The following is a 17,967-nucleotide window of genomic DNA, read 5'->3' on the forward strand; positions in this document are numbered from 1 at the left end:
TCTAAAATTATATAATTTATATGCATCAAACTATGAGACATAGTTACACGAAATACTTTGAATAGTATTACTGAATCTCTATTAAAGTTAAGATAATACAATACAAAGTTTAGTGATAGCAATTAAAAATACTATATAATATGTTGTAACTTGAAACATACCAAATTTGTACTACGTATAGTGTACACTATTGTATTTTTTAGTAGAATAAAAATAATTAATGCAATTAAACAATTAGGGGGCGGGGTTATAATTATTATTTAAAAGGTTAGGTATTTAAAGGGTAAAATGGCATGGAACGGTGAATGTGTTTGAAAAGATTTAATAGGCTCGTGAATGTTAAATGGTTGCCAATTAATACTATTGATGTTTCATGAGTGAATTAAAAGGTTTATGTTGAATACGAGTTCACTTATTATTAAAAGTCGAATCCAGTGTGGTAACCTATAATTGAACGACAGAGTGTCTGTAATCAAATTTTATTGGTATGAAGAGTTATAGTTTATATATACATATTATACTTGGATATTATTCAGATATTCTAGTACTATTTTATGTTGATTTTCAAATAGGTAAGTGGGTATAGTATTTGCGTTTATTTTTTGCGTTGTTGATGCATTGTTTTTAGTTTTTGTGAAGAGGTATTTATATTGGGTTGAATTCAATAAACGAAATTACCACTTATCCGTAATACTATTATGCACTGTTTCATTAAATTATAAATTTAATATAACAATTTTATGTTGATTCTATAAATTTTTCTTTGAATGGAGATGTAAAATATATGTATACGTTAAATATGGGCTATGACGTACACTTTATAAGCAACATACTGCAATTATTAAAGTATTGCCCGTGTTATAGATTAGAAAAAAAAAGCAGTTGAACAGCTATAGGGGGTGGTTTTTATTTAGATATTTATAATTCGATGTATATTTTTAAGTGTATTATTTGAGTTGCAATATAATAGAAAACTTACTCTTACTTCGCGTATTAAAGTGATTCTCACTTTTAATTTTTTGATGATAAAGAAAATGAAAATTTGCGGTAACTATGCTCGCTATACTCTTTGAAATGTATTCCTGGGGTTTGTTATTATAATTTAAAAATAAATAAACAATATTGTTATCTCCGAATAGGTTAAGACGGTTAAGTACTAGTCGTTAATTATAAAATTTCTGCGCATATTAATAATTATATGTTATAATATTTTTCATGTCTTTTGGTTACTAGCGATAGGTGTGACCAACCTTTTGATAGGTTCCATCGGATGTATAAATTAGTTAATTGATTGAACATATTGTTTTAAAACTGTCTCAGTTAGGTTATGATTTTGAAATGTTGAAACTTCGTTTTACCATTCGTCTTAGTTTTAATTAAATATTTAAATCGTGGATCATTTATGTAGATAATTCCTTATGTTTCCGTTATCTATGACATATGCTAAATGCGCTGCTGACAACAATAACGTCATACACACACACACACACACACACACACACTAGTACACTACATTGACATGTATATAATATTATTTACGTATGTATTATATTTATTTATATATGTATATACGTGTAATTTTTAATTTTAATCTATACACTGTACACAGTTATATATTATAGAATAAGGAATGCGATTGATACTAAAATATCGGATATGAATGAAACTCCACGTATAATACATATATATATATATATAAATGAAATTTAAATAAATGTTCACAAACATATAATTTTATAATTTAATTAGGAATATTTTGATTCAAATTTATAGAAAATTTATACGTATACATCATTATTCCTAAAAAAAGCACATTTTTTAATTTTTTAATAATAAATTATATTAAATTCTACTACGTATATTATTATTTTTAAACGCTATATTATTATACTTGACTTGAAAATTTCAGTAATTTTAATTTACGTTAGTATATTAAATAGTCTTCAGATAAGGGTAAAAATTAAAAAAAAATTAAATCCTCTATAAATAATAACTAATTGAATTGCTAGAAATTGTACTAATTAATTTTGTCACCTAATAAAACAATTTAATTGTTAATATTGTCAAAAGGATTTTCATTCAAATTAAGATACCTTCTTGACTATTTCAAAACACGAGTTCACCGAATACGATAACTGAATTATGTTTACGAAACTTAGTCAATAGTCTTAAAACAAACGATAGAGTTGGAACACTATTTGATTTATACAATATATTTGACTATTTGAGTATGTTATTAAAACAAAAGCGTATTTAATACAAATTCAGTAAATGTCTAACTCAATTTATACCAACAGTTAACAAGATATTTGAATACAAAACCTTATGACAATGTAATAAACATTGCTTATAGATCATATCGCTTCCCGTCCACAACATTTTGTTTTATAATATATACACAATATACTATAAAATCCCGTACACTGTTTTAAAGAAAAATCGCTTAAAGTTTACTTTAGTTTTAAAAATAAAAAATATGTTAAAAAAAATTATTTGCAACATTTTGTTTGAGTTCGAAAAAACTATACTCAATGTTAATATGTATAAATATTAAAACTGATGTCATAAATCATCTGTAGAGGCTAATTAAGAAATTGTCAACTTATCAACAGCCGAATTGCCGTTTGAAGACTTTTTAGTGTCAGCGTTCACCGCCTTCCGTCTTATCATTTTTCATGAAAGAACTCTTACCAGGCAAACTTTTAAACACCATACCAGCATTTTAATGTGATGAATACGGGTCAGGGTATTAGTTTTCAGTGATTTAAAAATGTTTTTATTTGCATGAAAGTCTGTATAGTAAATATTCTATAGATTATTGATTTGAAAATGTAACCTAATCAATCAAATCATATATCATAAATAATAATGATCGTTTACATTATAAATAAGAAAAGTTTAAAATAAATCTTAGAGTATTGTTATAATAGAAATTAAAACTTAGAAATTATAATATATTTAATAACAAAAAGATCATATATTAAGGCTAAATATAAATACTATAATACTAATTATATTTAGTTACATTCATAATTTTAAGTTTCTTTTTATAGACAGTTATTATAAAAATTTAAAAATACAATTGGTTTTTTACTAATACCTTTAAAATATGTAACTTTAACAAAAACAATACCTACATTAAAATATCAAAATAATTATGATTAGATAATTGTCGATATTTATGTTATCAGTTGGTTTATAGAAATATTAAAACACAATATATAGTTTAAATAAATAAAAGTAAATATTTTATATATACAAGATGTAACTCATCTATTTGACAAATACAATAATTTCAAATAAATGAATTACACTGTGTATATAAATGTGTATTCTTATTATATTCTGCTTAATGTATTTTATTAAAGAAAAGCAATGAATGTGAAACAATATTTTTGAATCATAACCAAAGTCAAACTTTTAAAACAATTATAATATACTTATACAGCATTAAATTATATCGAAAAACATATTAATTCGATTTTACTGGTAATACTTACTGTGGAACTATTGGTATTTATTTAATGTTCAATTATTATTATCTATTAGTTGTATTATGCATACACGTTCACAAAATAGTACGTAAATTATTATTGTAGTGTACTTTGATGTTCGTTGGCCGGCGCGTTATATAGGCAAATTCGATACATTGACGTGCGTGTGGGCTACAAACGGTATCCTGTTACAACAACTATAGTATTTAAATTTATTATTTCACATAGCTAACGTTAGGAAATTGGCGATTCCTTATTGCGTGACAACAGGACTATTGACCATATCACAGTTGTTTTTAAATTTGATAAGATTGAATGAAAAATTTGCAAAAAACTTTTAAAGTAAACCAAGTCTTCCTTTATGTTATAGTATTTATGCGAAAGATTTTCCATTTATATCAAATTTTCTATTTATAAAATGGTATTTAAATAACTTTTGAAGAAACATTCCTATACAAAACACTGTATACTTTATATATATATATATATATATGTGTGTGTGTGTGTGTGTGTGTGATGAAAAAAACCCCGGAGAAATTACTCCGTAAGTCTCGAATTTACCGCGTCATTGAGTAGGTGATTGTAATTTTATTTCGATAATAATATTCATTATTCTCGATGAAAAACGCTTCTGTGTGAGAACAGTATTATATTATAGTCTAATCATATTATTAAAAGTTCGGAAATTATTTCAGGAAATTGAATATTGGTATACAATTAGTTAATAATTCACCAAGAAATAATTCCTGACACCTACTTTTTGTGTGTAATTCCCCAACCATCTAAGAAGCGCATGTTCCATTCACCATTTTTGCTTATAACTCGTTAATGGTTAAAGTTACAATCAAAATACATAGAACCAAGATTAAATATATATACTATAAAAAAAAACTTAATTTTAAAGATTATATTTTGCGGTAAATACAGTATTTAAAAAATTCAAATTTATTTTTTTCTGTTTCAATTAATGCCAGTAATCCTCTAAAATAACTAAAAACAAAACTTAAATAAACTCAAATAACAGATAGTTTTTCATATTTTTATGTTAAATTATTTCAACAATTTTAATTACCATAAGTTATAATGTTGTTTATATCGGCTATGAAGGTATTATAATACATTTTACAATTTATTACTGTTACTTGTAAAACAAGAAGTTGTATCATTTTTTACCGATTACAAATTATATATACTATATAATAATAACATGGAAAAGTGTAAATATGTTTGTAGTATTACTAACTAAAAATTAATCAAATAATTTACTGTAGCTCAAAATGGGTTAGAAAAAAAAGTTGTATCTGATACAAAAACCAACATACTATGTTAAAAATCAAAGATTATAATTAACTTAAAATTAGTCTCTATCTAATGTGTATATACAAAATGAATATTTTATGAAAAATTATATTTTGAGTTAAAGTTTTATGTTTTATGTTTTTTGTATGGTTAATATTTTTTGAATCAGAACACAGTAAACAAAATAGTTTGGGGACATACTACTAGATACATGTGAATAACCAATATAGTCAGCATTTTATTTAAACTTCAGTTACCTATAAAGTTATAAAAATTATATAAATAATTTTGTAATATGTTTTCAAGTAAATATGTCTAAACTAATCATTTTATAAATTATTAGGTACCTACGAATTAGTTTACAAATTGTTGTTGGTTTAAAAAATTTCGTAAAAATTTTAAAATCTTACAGTAAAAAATTATAAATGTTTTTTTTAACTTTAAGTAGAGTTCCTTACAATTAAACTTAGATTATATAAATCGAAAAATGTTGAAAATTCTGAATGGCTATTAATAATACATAACAAACAAAAGTATTTAAAACATTATATTATGTTTAGAAAATGCTAATATACTTTTATAGTCAAAAATTTAAATAATTACATATTACCTATTTTATTTAAATATTGTGAACTATGAGTAAATAACATCACATGATAATTTTTACCTCGGCAGTACTGCACAATTTAAAATGTTGAATTGTTATATTTTTAATACTCTCATTCTCTCTTTCTATGCTTATCAGTACTAATGATATATAGGTAGTATTGGCACATAATATTGATATATTATATCATATTATTAAAATATAATTATTAATTACACATTATGAAATATTATTATTTATATGATTAAATTATTTGATCACTTATACACACGTTGAAGTTATCAAAAACCAAATCGAAAAACTAGGTACCTGTATCTTTAAATTATTCGGTGTTATTAAAAAACTCCGATGAATAATATGTACGAGTTTACTCGTATACATAGATTATTAATATAATTTAAAAATATTTAGTTTTTTGGTCAACATGATACCAATCTATGTAATCAAAATAATCAAATTTACGTATTGCTTTTTTGAATTTCGGAAAAAAATGTACTATATTCACAGTAATTTTATTAAAATATTAAAGCTAAAATTGTATGAAATAAAAAAATCTAAAAATATTAACCTACATTTTAACATAAAATTTTTGTTTGTCAATAAATTATTTTAATTTCTTATCACTTTATTATGCTATTTTTACATGTTTTATAAAGTGATTCTTTAATCAAACAACACTTATTATTTCGAAATCTATCAACGTTTTTGAAAATATTTTAATACATAATTTCTAATCAAAATAAAACGATATTTAAATAAAATAATATAATATTTATCGTTATAATTGTTTAAAATTTTTTACTTTTTTGAACAACAACATACATTTTTAATTTCATATTCTGAAGCAGCTTATTATTCAGAGTATTTCGATATATAAAAATAGAAATTCTGACGGGAATTTTATGAGTTATAAGTATTTAAAGTTTCGCTTACTAAAAGTTATAGTCATTCAAAAAAGTAAAATTTTAAGAAATTATAATGAAAAAAATATATTATTATTTTTTTAAATGTTGTTTTTTTAACTGGGAATCATGTAAGAAAAATATTTTCAAAAACATTAATATATTTTATATAATAAGTGTTTAAGGATAAAAGAATCACTCTGTGCAATTCAAAACATGTATTATTATTCGAGCTAGATTTATTATTCCATAACTATAATTTTTTTTTATAAAAATATATTATATGAAAGTACTATTTTCAATAAAAATCATGGAGTAGTTCTGATTATTTTCGATTTAAAAAAGAAATTCTTATTCTTACAAACTTATAAGTTATTACTTATTAACAATGTTGTGAACATGTATTTCTCAAAAGAACAATAGTATTTCAAATATTATTTTTTAGATTTCATACTTAGGTGACCACAATTCTCCAGAGTCCTTTGCATTTTATATATCCATTTTGAACGTTCCCAGAAATACATACTTAATATATATATATATGTAAGCTTCAATTTTATGTTACTATATAGTATATATACAAGTAAGTACTGAAATAACTAAAATAGAGTTGAATTCAGATTTATTATTAAACCGTGAATAAACTGTCAATTAAAACGTGATTATATTTAGAAATTTTTAATATTAAAACGCATACAAGTTGGGTCAGACACTAGAGTTGATAACAGGTATTATAATAGTTGGATTCCAAATGTTATTCGGGCTACGTATAGTATCGTGACATTCGAACGTTGCGATTCAGACGATCGTCACATGGATGTTGTTTGTTCAACGAAAAATAACTGAATATATAAGTCAAATCAACGCATAAACATTTATTGATGTGAATAAATGTTAACCTAATTTTTTTTTTTAAAACCAACACGACATTTTGCATCGAAATAATCAAACCAGTGCGACTAATTACCGCTGCGTAAGTATTGTCAACTGCTGAACCATAGTAATATTGTTTTAAAAATAAAAATCCTGGACCTAAAAAGTATAATAATATTCATTACTAAAAATATAATCCGGGATCTAACTAGTGTAGTAGTAATTACCTAAAATAATTTCGGGCTCAACTCGGGAGCATTCATTAATATACATATTATAATTGTATAATAGTAAGAAATCAGACTAAAAAATGATTTAACATTTTTAGTATCTTATAAGAAGATATGTTTTTATAGTGCTAATTAAAAATGTAAACTGGGTCCTTTCAGAAACAATGCGTATTGTGCACGACGAGCTAACAAGCTATTATTTTATTCATTGCTTAGTCTAAAGAACATTCGTCAATTGAAATAAAAAAGTATTTTACTTAATTATACTCTATGATACGTATAATAACAACAACTAGATATTATAGTTATTTAAATTATTTAACTACGGATTATAATAAACTAGTAATGATAATATAATTAATTTATATTAAAATAATAAGATCCGATAAATTAAATTTAAAATAAAAATACAAGATTGTTTTTTAATATATATTTTGAGAATATTGTGAAACTTATAATTTTAAAATAATTTGTTTTATAATTTTTTAACACTAATGAAAATAAAATTAAAATATTTCCGTACAATACTTTTCATAATTAATATTACCCTCTTAATTATTTAGGTAGAAAATATTTTTCCGGTTAATTGTGATGAGATCATAATACATTCAAAACAATTTAATATTAATAAGAAAATAATAATTTGTTTTTTTAAAAAAAATATTAACCAATTCTTGGTAAGCTAAGCGTTTGAAAATAAAACATTTTTTATTCATTATAACATTTAAAGAAAAGAGTTTAAATGCATATTTCATGTTTATTATAAAACAATTCTTACTAGATATAAATATTCCGTTATTTAAATTAAATCATATAATATATAAAATATTTATTACCGCGTAAATATATTTAAATATTATTTCAAAACTGGCAATGTCGAGTTACTGGCTAAAAGGTCTTTATTAAATAATAATTAATAACACTATAATATTGATTGTATTCGATGAAAAGATACAAAAATAATAAACTGGCACGGTGGCGAAAACTGCCAATCCTTACTCCAATAATTACCAATATCATAATTTCTAATATGACCCTTAATCAACATCCTGATCAATACTTCCAGTATCATTGTTGGTCTCATCTTGCAAATTTAATTAAGAACTTGTTTTCTTTATAAAATGGAAACATTTTAAAACTTTAATACTTGCAATTACTCTAGTAAATTATTATTTTAGTTATAAATATTTATGTCAACAAAATGTTGTAAAAGATTTTATCAACAAAAAAAAGTGATTTATTCATCAGTTTTTTTATAATAATAATACGTTTTGTTTTAAAATATGAGTCTTTAACAACTAACAAGACAATGTACTTGCGAAAAATGTGCAGAAGTGACCTATTCAACAGCAAAGTATCCTACACAAGAAGACTATTTCTATATTGCCATTGTTTCGTAGTATATTCAATTATTAAAACACATACTTAGGTACCTAAATAATTTCTTAAAAATAAATATTTACTTATAGATTTTTATAGTACAAGAAATGATTTAAATAATACAATTACAGATAGTTCAAAATATATATAGTAAAAATAAAATATTAATTATAAAATAATGTATCGATTTGAAAATGTTTAAATAAAATAATAACATTTACTGATACATTTCTAAAAATATAACATGATGTATTCGATTTATAAAAACATCGAACTGAGATATTTAAATATTTTTACTAGCTTCATTTGACAGCTAATTTTAAAGACAGTTCCCAGTTATTGATCTAAATAAAGATAACATAATATTTGTATTCAATATTTAAAGTATCTAGTGGCTTATTATAAAGATGGACATTATTTCTATTATTAAATCAATGATTATCTATCATACCTAGAAAAATGTAATCAATTGTATTTTGAAGAACTTTAATTTTACAATGATAAACATTGAACAGTCGATATCTAGTATAATTATAACGGTAATATTATTATTTTTTTTTTTTTTATGAGAATATTTGTTTTCGTCTTTATCGATGCAATAAGTTTTAAATTGGTAATATCTATCTGTAATAAATTAAACATTTTAGATGTAAAAATAAATATCTTATCGAATTTAAAACATTATGTTATTTTAATTAGCTTGGCTGAGATCAATGGATTATGTTAAATTACGAGTTCAGACGATCAATCTTTCTAATTCGATGAAAAAGTACTTAACAACTTAACAACAACAAACTAAAACTATTCTAATAAATACGAAGTACTAATAACAGTTTTGAAAACAGACTTTGAAAAAACAAAAATACTGCCGGTCCCAAAGCAGCATACTGTTCTCTTCTCAAATTGGCAACCTAGTCAATCGGTGAACTGCTACACACTAGGGCATCTCGCCAAAACTGTTGTCGGTTTTACATATTTACACATTTACAATACTCTCAGGGGACAGTAGTATTAGCAACCTTCAGATTATATAACTTTACCCTTTACAAAATATGTTAGTTAAGGTTTTCAGTTAGTCCTTAATATCATTTTGGTTATTTCGATTTATTACATACTTGTTGGATACGTCTGAAACTCAATGCAGATATTTATAAATACGATTAAAATTGTATATACATTTTAAAAAAATATTATTGATATATATTATATTTAGAATATTGTATATTATTGATATTCATAATCAATAAGTAAAATATTAGATTAAATTTCGAAAAGAAAAAGATTTTTAAATAACATATTCGTAAAGTAATATTGTCTTGCTTTAACTTAATATCGTAATTAGGAAAACCTTTAATACAATTTTTTTTTTAATAATGTATCTTGATGTACGAAAAAAACAGTTGGCGTTGTTAATTTAAAAAAAAAGTAGCTTATATTTTACACATGCAATATGCATCCTTAAAAAGTTAAAATTTTAAATATATAGGTACTTTTCTAATAGCCTTCACCTCAAGAAATCCCAAGTTCAATGCAAATTTATAAAATGTTTAATGGTATTTCTTAGCATTAACTGTACTTGATATCAAACTAATATTATTAAAACAAATTTATGAAAAAACTTAAATATTTCTTACTTAAAAACCAACAGAAGTTTTATCTAAATTTAAAATTTGTTGCAGGTATGGCAACATGCCTCAAAGACGTATTCATCGAAGTTCCAATAGCGATTAGAGAAGGTAATACTGCCATACTGCGATGTGACTACGACCTAGAACAAGAAGCTTTGTACACGGTCAAATGGTATAAAGGCCGTCAGGAGTTTTTTCGTTATGTGCCTAAAGAATTGCCGCACACTAGAGTATTCCCTTTGGCCACCATAAATGTAGACGTAAGTTTAACATATGCAATTAGTATAGTGTAGTCATTTCTAGAATCAGCCAAATGGAATAACTGATAAACTTCATACGTGGCTCGTTGCCATCACAAGTTTTCACACACCTACCTTTTTTTCGGGCGAATTAATTAAACTACAAAAATGTAAAAAAAATATTTCGATTTTTTTTTAAGGTCAGCGAATCAGGGCCAAACCAAGTGGTACTGAGACAAGTGACGCCTGAATTGGATGGCAAGTACAGATGTGAAGTTAGTGCAGATGCGCCAACATTTCACACAGAAATTGTAGCTGCTTGGATGCACGTTGTCCGTACGTATTAATATAATCTCGTAATGTATAACATAAAAATATTCATAACAAGCTTAATAATATTGGACCATTTTTTAATATAAAAATATTATTTTTAAATTTAAATAATTATTTTGAATTATACAATGTAAAAATGTATTAAGTTGTAAATTCAGAATATTACACAACTTTATAACTTTTTATAACTTATACATGGTTAGTAAACTAATGTATGTCAATTTAATTTACATTATTTTATTTTGTTTATAAGTTACATAATGTAGGTATGTATAATGTATAAAAATATACACTTTATTGGTATCACATGTTTTAAAATACTGTAGCTAAACCTATTATTAAATTTAATGTTAATGTAAATGTAATGTTATTTTTTATATAGTAATATGCAATCACCTGCTTATTATATATGAATCAATTTTAATCATATTAGTATTCATTTAGTGACATCTAAATAGCTAGGTAGATTTAATTAAATGTACTAATAAATTTAAAAACAAAATAATTCAAAATGGTGATTAAATAAAAATGTTCCAATTAATGTAACGTTTAATTTGTTAGTGACATTATTAATGTGTAAACAAGGGGTCGAAAACCTATACAATATATTGTGTATTTGTATACTTATCTATTACATCAAACTTTCCAAACATACATTCAAGAAAAAAAAAAATAGGAAGAATAAATGAATAAAATATTTTCTTATAAAATCAATCTAACTTGTTGATATTATAAAGTACAATTCAAAATATTTATTTAGTTTCCGATTTTATTCTTTTTTTTCTCTTTATAAACACCGTTTGTTGCAGACCAAGTATTTTTGTTAATAAAATGTATACGAATAAATAAATACATTTTCAATTATTATGTAAATAATATAACATGAGTGTTGTATTATTTGTATTTTAGGAACAATGGATGGTAAACCAGAGTTATATCTTGAAAAGCCCCAGTACTCTCTCGGTGAGAAGTTGAGAGCAAATTGTTCATCACCGCCCTCAAATCCACCTGCAAATATCACTTGGTTCATAAATGATAAAGAGGTGCGTACAATAACATTTTATTATAATGAAAATTATGTTGCAAAAATAGTACTTATACCAAGCCAAAGTTTACTATAATACACTACATTATATCATACAGCTTTTAAAATAAATCTTTTGTATAAACACGAAATTAAAAAAAAAAAATTATAGTTTTATTTAAGTTTTTTTTTTGTCATTGTTACTGTCCGATTTTATAACTTACTTAAGAAAACTACAACATTTAGTATATAATATATAGCTTTGACTAGGTAGACATAAGGGATTGTCATCTTATCGCACAACTTCCAGCATGGTTAAATAATTAAACAAACTACAGACGGTTTTTGGTACGTTAATTGTTTTTTTAAAACGTATTCAAAAGAATGATATTTTAATTAAAACGTATTATGTTTATGTAAATTAGGTACTTTTTAGTTTTTAACCTATTCTTTCCCACGTGTAATACCCAATGGTCTTAAATCTGTTCCAGAATATCAGATAAAACAAATTTTTAACTTTTTTGTTTATTCTATCGTGATTTGCGATTATATATGTTATATTTATATAAAGTTCAAAAAATTAATTATTTTTTTCAACATTTAACACAAGGTATACCAATAAATATAAATATAAATCACTAAAAACAAAACACTACTATTATCTAATTAAGAGAGTACGATACATTAATTGTATTTAATAATTAGCCACGTTATATTTCTCACGTAAAATATTTTAACTTGGTACAACCTTCCTAATTAAAATATATTTACCATTATTCATAAGTGTATTTTGTATAGTACATTTTTAGCTATTAAAACTGTACAATTATCGTTACCTCTTATTATAGCATATTATGTATAATAAGATCTTATTACGCTATTCAGTTTATTCAAATATATATATTCTATATTAATATACTATTATATTTATTAAGTCTGTGGTTATAAAAATACTATAAAAGTTTCTCTGCAGTATAGAAAATGTAATTCTACGTTCTTTAAAAGTTATTCTTACAGCAATGAATAAATACCATAATGCATAGTCACAGGGTTTGTTTGAAAGCGACTGATTTTCAAATTTTTACGAAACTTGGTCAAAATCACGATTATTTACAAAATATTTTATAGTTAAAAACCATAAAATTTTAAACTGTAATGTGTAACACTTGTAAATATAATTTAAGATTCCTCATGAATTCAGAACCAGTAATATTTTGAAACTTCTATCATCATAAGAAAATTTAAGTATATATTATATAAAAAATTTTCATTTTTTTTTTACAACAAAATTTAAAGGAAATCGATTTTTTTTAAAGCTGATGGAGCTTAATATAATAATTTTTTTCCCCGAATATTTTGAAAATTATTATGATTCACCTTCGAAGAACACACCACTTTTAGTCGATGATTGAAGCGTTTATATTGATTAAAAAGTTGATGACAGACACAAAAAATTAATATAAAATATATAATATACACGCATAACTTAATAGCCATAAGTACTCCAATTCTGCGCTCAGAATCAATAATCTTAGAAAATATAAGTTATCAGTTTTTAAGGAAATATTATTACACTTTTATTTTAGGTTATCATAATATTTGTAATCTATCTGTCGAAACATTTTGTCGGGATAATAACCTATACGGTATTTATTATTGATTTTTCTATATACTCTATACACCTCTGGGAGCAGAATACAAGTAATATGATTAAAGTAGATTCAATGGCTTTAAATTTATTCTTACGTGATTAGTAATAAATAAAACGTGGATATATTCAAACATTAAGATTCTTCTAGAAGATTTGTTTTTATTTGTTTAATTAGCTATCTATATTTATCATTTTTAAAATCATCTTGAATTATTTTATTAATTTGAGTTAAATTTACTACAACTCTACAGGATAATAGAAAAAGAAACAATATTAATTCTTTTTGCAAAATGACAACGCTAATGGTAGTAAGATTTTATAGCGAAGTATTTAGTTTTAACCAAAACCTGGCATTTTGAATAAAATAATTAGTATGACAAGATAAAAAGAAAAGAAGAAAAGAAGACATTTCTTGTGTTCAAATTAAATCCTTCGTCGTTTAACTTAGTAACTTCATACTTTAAATCAAATAAAAGTTATCAGTAGATTCATTTTTTAACAAAACTAATTCCATTGATTAATTAGTAGACATATAGATGTCTTACACATTAATATAGTAATGTGTATTATTAAATCAGTAAACTTAACTTTATATTATTTATTATTTAAATTTAAAAAGTTTTAAACGTTAAATTTGTTTACACATTTTTTAGTAAACATCGCAGCATTTACACCAAACCAGTGTAATCTGTGTATTGAAATATATGTTATCTGCAATACAACTTAATTTACCAAATTAAACATAGGTGTCTTGTTTAACTTTGAAACAAATTGTGAATTCTGAGATATATTTTTCAGTATAATAAATGATTTAACATTTAAAGGCATTTGGATAATATTTCAAGTGGTACGCTAATAATATTACTAAATAGTACTCTCGAATTATTATATTATATTTACAATGTTTTAATAAGATTTATTTCATATTGATTGTAACATAATGGTATTTATTAGCATTTAAGTCACTGTATGTATCTTTTATTAAGTATACATTTTTAAATTAAGGAAGATTTTTTTAACTGTTATCATTCTTATCGCTTATTTAAGTGTTGAGTTTCACTTGACAACTAAAACATATTTATCAATGCTATAATATATTATAAGCAACACTTTCATAATTTAATACATAGTTGACAGACATTAAGTACTTAAGCCTCATTGATAATTTAGTCCAATATTGAATTTGTTCCTATTAATATTTTACGTCGTCTATTTGTTATTTTTGTATGTACTCGATTTTCCATTATATAAATTTTTATGAACCGTATATTATTAGGACGAAGTTGGGCAAATGGTTAAATTGTCTACTTTTAATGGTTTAACTGGTTTTATTATTTTTCTTATAATATTGCTAGTTTCTAACTATACTTCACTCTTTGATTAATTATTATAAATTATTTGTATCATAAAATTCTAATGTAGATATAAAATAAAAATTGAGCCTAAATACATTTTTTGCATATTGGTCCTAAATTAGCTGATTATAATCCATATTTAGTGACCTTAATATTTTTCGATATTACTTCAATTTGCTCTTTTAATGTAAATTGTTGGCTATGCTTATAATGATGATATTCATTATTCGTATCTTAATGAAGTATTGAGATCAAATTTTTTATATTGTAAAAATCATTTAGTTGGTTTTAAATCTATCGAGACACTTCTTGTAATATTATTACACAATATAGCTACTATAAACCTAAATATTACTTTAAAACAATTAATTTTATAATGTTAATTTCTTAAAAAAAATATATGATAATAATATCAATACAAAATTATTTTTAACCAAATATCGAATAATTTAATTTTAAAAATACGATGAAGATTTAAATATATTATGAAAACTCCTTAAACTTTAATAGCATACAATATATTATGTTAACAGAATAATACAAAATTACAAATCCAATTGAAAATGTAAAATAATTAATTTTGTTTTAGTTGGGAAATGGCCGCATAATCAGAATACCATCAGTAAGGCCGTCTGGTCAATTATTTAAGACTGTCTCGTCAATTGAATATGACGTTTTAATTGCTGGTAAGCTGAAGGTGAAATGCCATAGCGACATATACCACGTGATCGGGTCGGAAACTGAAGTAATGCTGGATGAAGATAAACCAAGACTTGCGTCTATTCTACAACCACATGGTCATTCGGCAGGTAAACAGTTTTATATTAAGTTAAATTAGTATTTATTATTAAACTTATATCAATAAAAATACAAAATTATGTAAAATGTAATGAAAATTACTCCCGTGAAATATATTTTCATACTACACGGTGATGATAAAACGTTTAGCCTATTTCAAAAATACGGCATAATATATTAAGTTTAAGATAAACTTTAGTAACTATCTGTATTATAATTATTTATTCTTTAATAATGTAGATTTATCAATGTTAAAATTTGAAATATAAACAGTGTAAAAATAAATATAAAAGCGCAAATAAACCTATTCAATTAATTGAGCTGAAATAACCATCATCGACTTTCAACTAAACTATCATACATGTAATATAATACGTAGCAGCACATGTTAAACGACGGCATTTGAAAAATGTAAGCTACATATAAACTTGTAATTTTACAGATATTGAGTTACAATATTAATGTCAATTTTTACGAAACTAGATATTTAAAGAAAAAATTGAGATTTTCCATTAAATAATTTTAGTTATATTACTGTAGTCCAAAATATATTAATCATAGAGACTAAACCTGCTACACATAATTTTATTATTTTCTATACACTATTAAATTTTGAAACATTTAAACTAGGTATTTTTTATCTATTGTTATATTACAAAATATCTATTCATACTATTCTAAAATACTTTAATATTTACTTATAACTTCTACGCAATATGTTTATTAAGCATTAGTTAAATTTACTGAACTAAAAAATATATTAATATTAATATAATATAAACTAGCTGTCATTAAAAATCTATCGTCTTTTGTAATCTACGTAATATACTATAGTATAGTTGGTATAGACAGTAAAGTTTAGCCGCAGGTTGCCGACCCCTGTAATATACAACAGAAGCCAATTTCGCGGTTTTCTCTATTACACATTTTTGATAAACTAACATTTTTACAGTTAATTTTTAGATTCTGATAGGAACAATCAATGTGTTTTGTTTTAAAACACATTTTTAAGTAGAATAATGCTCCGATTATCAACTTTAAGGGCGATTTATAGTAGGGAAATTGGAACTAGTTGATGATTTCATCAGCAAAAGTATAAATTCCTGATGAATACTTTTTAAAATAATCGTGGAGGGATGATGGTGGAATATTTGTTAGAACTTTAATATTATAATCAAAATAATTGTTTGGTAACTTTGGCTACCAAAACGTTAGACCGTCTCCACTTGGAGTAATTTTTCATGGTGTACAATAATTTATCATTGAATTCAAATTTAACACTTCTAATGCAGTGACCTGGTCAATGACGTGGTATACTCTACACCTACTGTACAGAAGAGCGATTACACAGAAAAAAAAAAAGAACGTTTCAGAATTAGTGAATTATGATTAATTTTCTGACCAACAGCTAGCTGGATTGTAGATGGGAGCCAAATATTGTGTGTACATATTTCCGTACCCTTTATTGATGATAAACGGGAGGCAACTTTCGAACATTTCCGATCATACGCGAACATTAAAATAATAGTGGCCTATAATACGGAGGTCGGCTGGTGTGGACCGTGGCTAACAAGAGAGTACAATCGATGTGGGTAAATTGCTTGTTTCCAAAAGTCATTGTTGGTTTTGACAGCCAACAATAGAGAATGTGGTTTAACCCGTGGCTATTTTAACGGTACATTTCGGTACAATAAGTTCCACGGTGGAACTGACCGTGCACCGGTAAACCTGGGCGGACATTAACTGTTACGGAAAGATTGGAACAAAAAAATTAAAAATAAAAAAAAAATGGGGGGAAAAAAGGAAATGACATCGGTGACACCTCTTCAATAGACAAACCCGCGCGAAATGAAACTTTTTTCAGAACGCTGACATGAGCGGGATAACTGCGATCCCTCGGGAAATCAAACATCGACATGACCAGGTTATGTTGGAACTCGAAAAGTAGATGGGCCGCGCAGTCAACGATATGACGGATGTGTGAGGGAGAAGTGTTATCATACTTACATTACGATTATTATTATTATTATTATTACTTTAGTGTTATACATGTATATAGGTACGGATATAGCACGGTAAAACTGATATAATAATAATATTATGCATATTATGTGTACATATAACTAGCTACACGTCATGGCAGTTTTTCAAACC

General features: G+C 24.5%; 1 protein-coding gene across 2 annotated transcripts in view; it reads left to right on the forward strand.

The window, feature by feature from the left end:
- The window catches only part of LOC132930767 (uncharacterized), an 83,332-nt gene that overhangs the window by 59,926 nt on the left and 5,439 nt on the right, over positions 1 to 17,967 (forward strand). For both annotated transcript variants that reach the window (XM_060996810.1, XM_060996811.1), the window contains 4 exons: positions 10,465 to 10,673; positions 10,853 to 10,988; positions 11,895 to 12,028; positions 15,605 to 15,824. In XM_060996810.1, coding sequence (XP_060852793.1) covers positions 10,465 to 10,673; positions 10,853 to 10,988; positions 11,895 to 12,028; positions 15,605 to 15,824 — 699 coding nt within the window. The remainder of the gene's footprint in view (positions 1 to 10,464; positions 10,674 to 10,852; positions 10,989 to 11,894; positions 12,029 to 15,604; positions 15,825 to 17,967) is intronic.

Source organism: Rhopalosiphum padi, chromosome 4 (genome assembly GCF_020882245.1).
Source record: "Rhopalosiphum padi isolate XX-2018 chromosome 4, ASM2088224v1, whole genome shotgun sequence".
Taxonomy (NCBI): domain Eukaryota; kingdom Metazoa; phylum Arthropoda; class Insecta; order Hemiptera; family Aphididae; genus Rhopalosiphum; species Rhopalosiphum padi.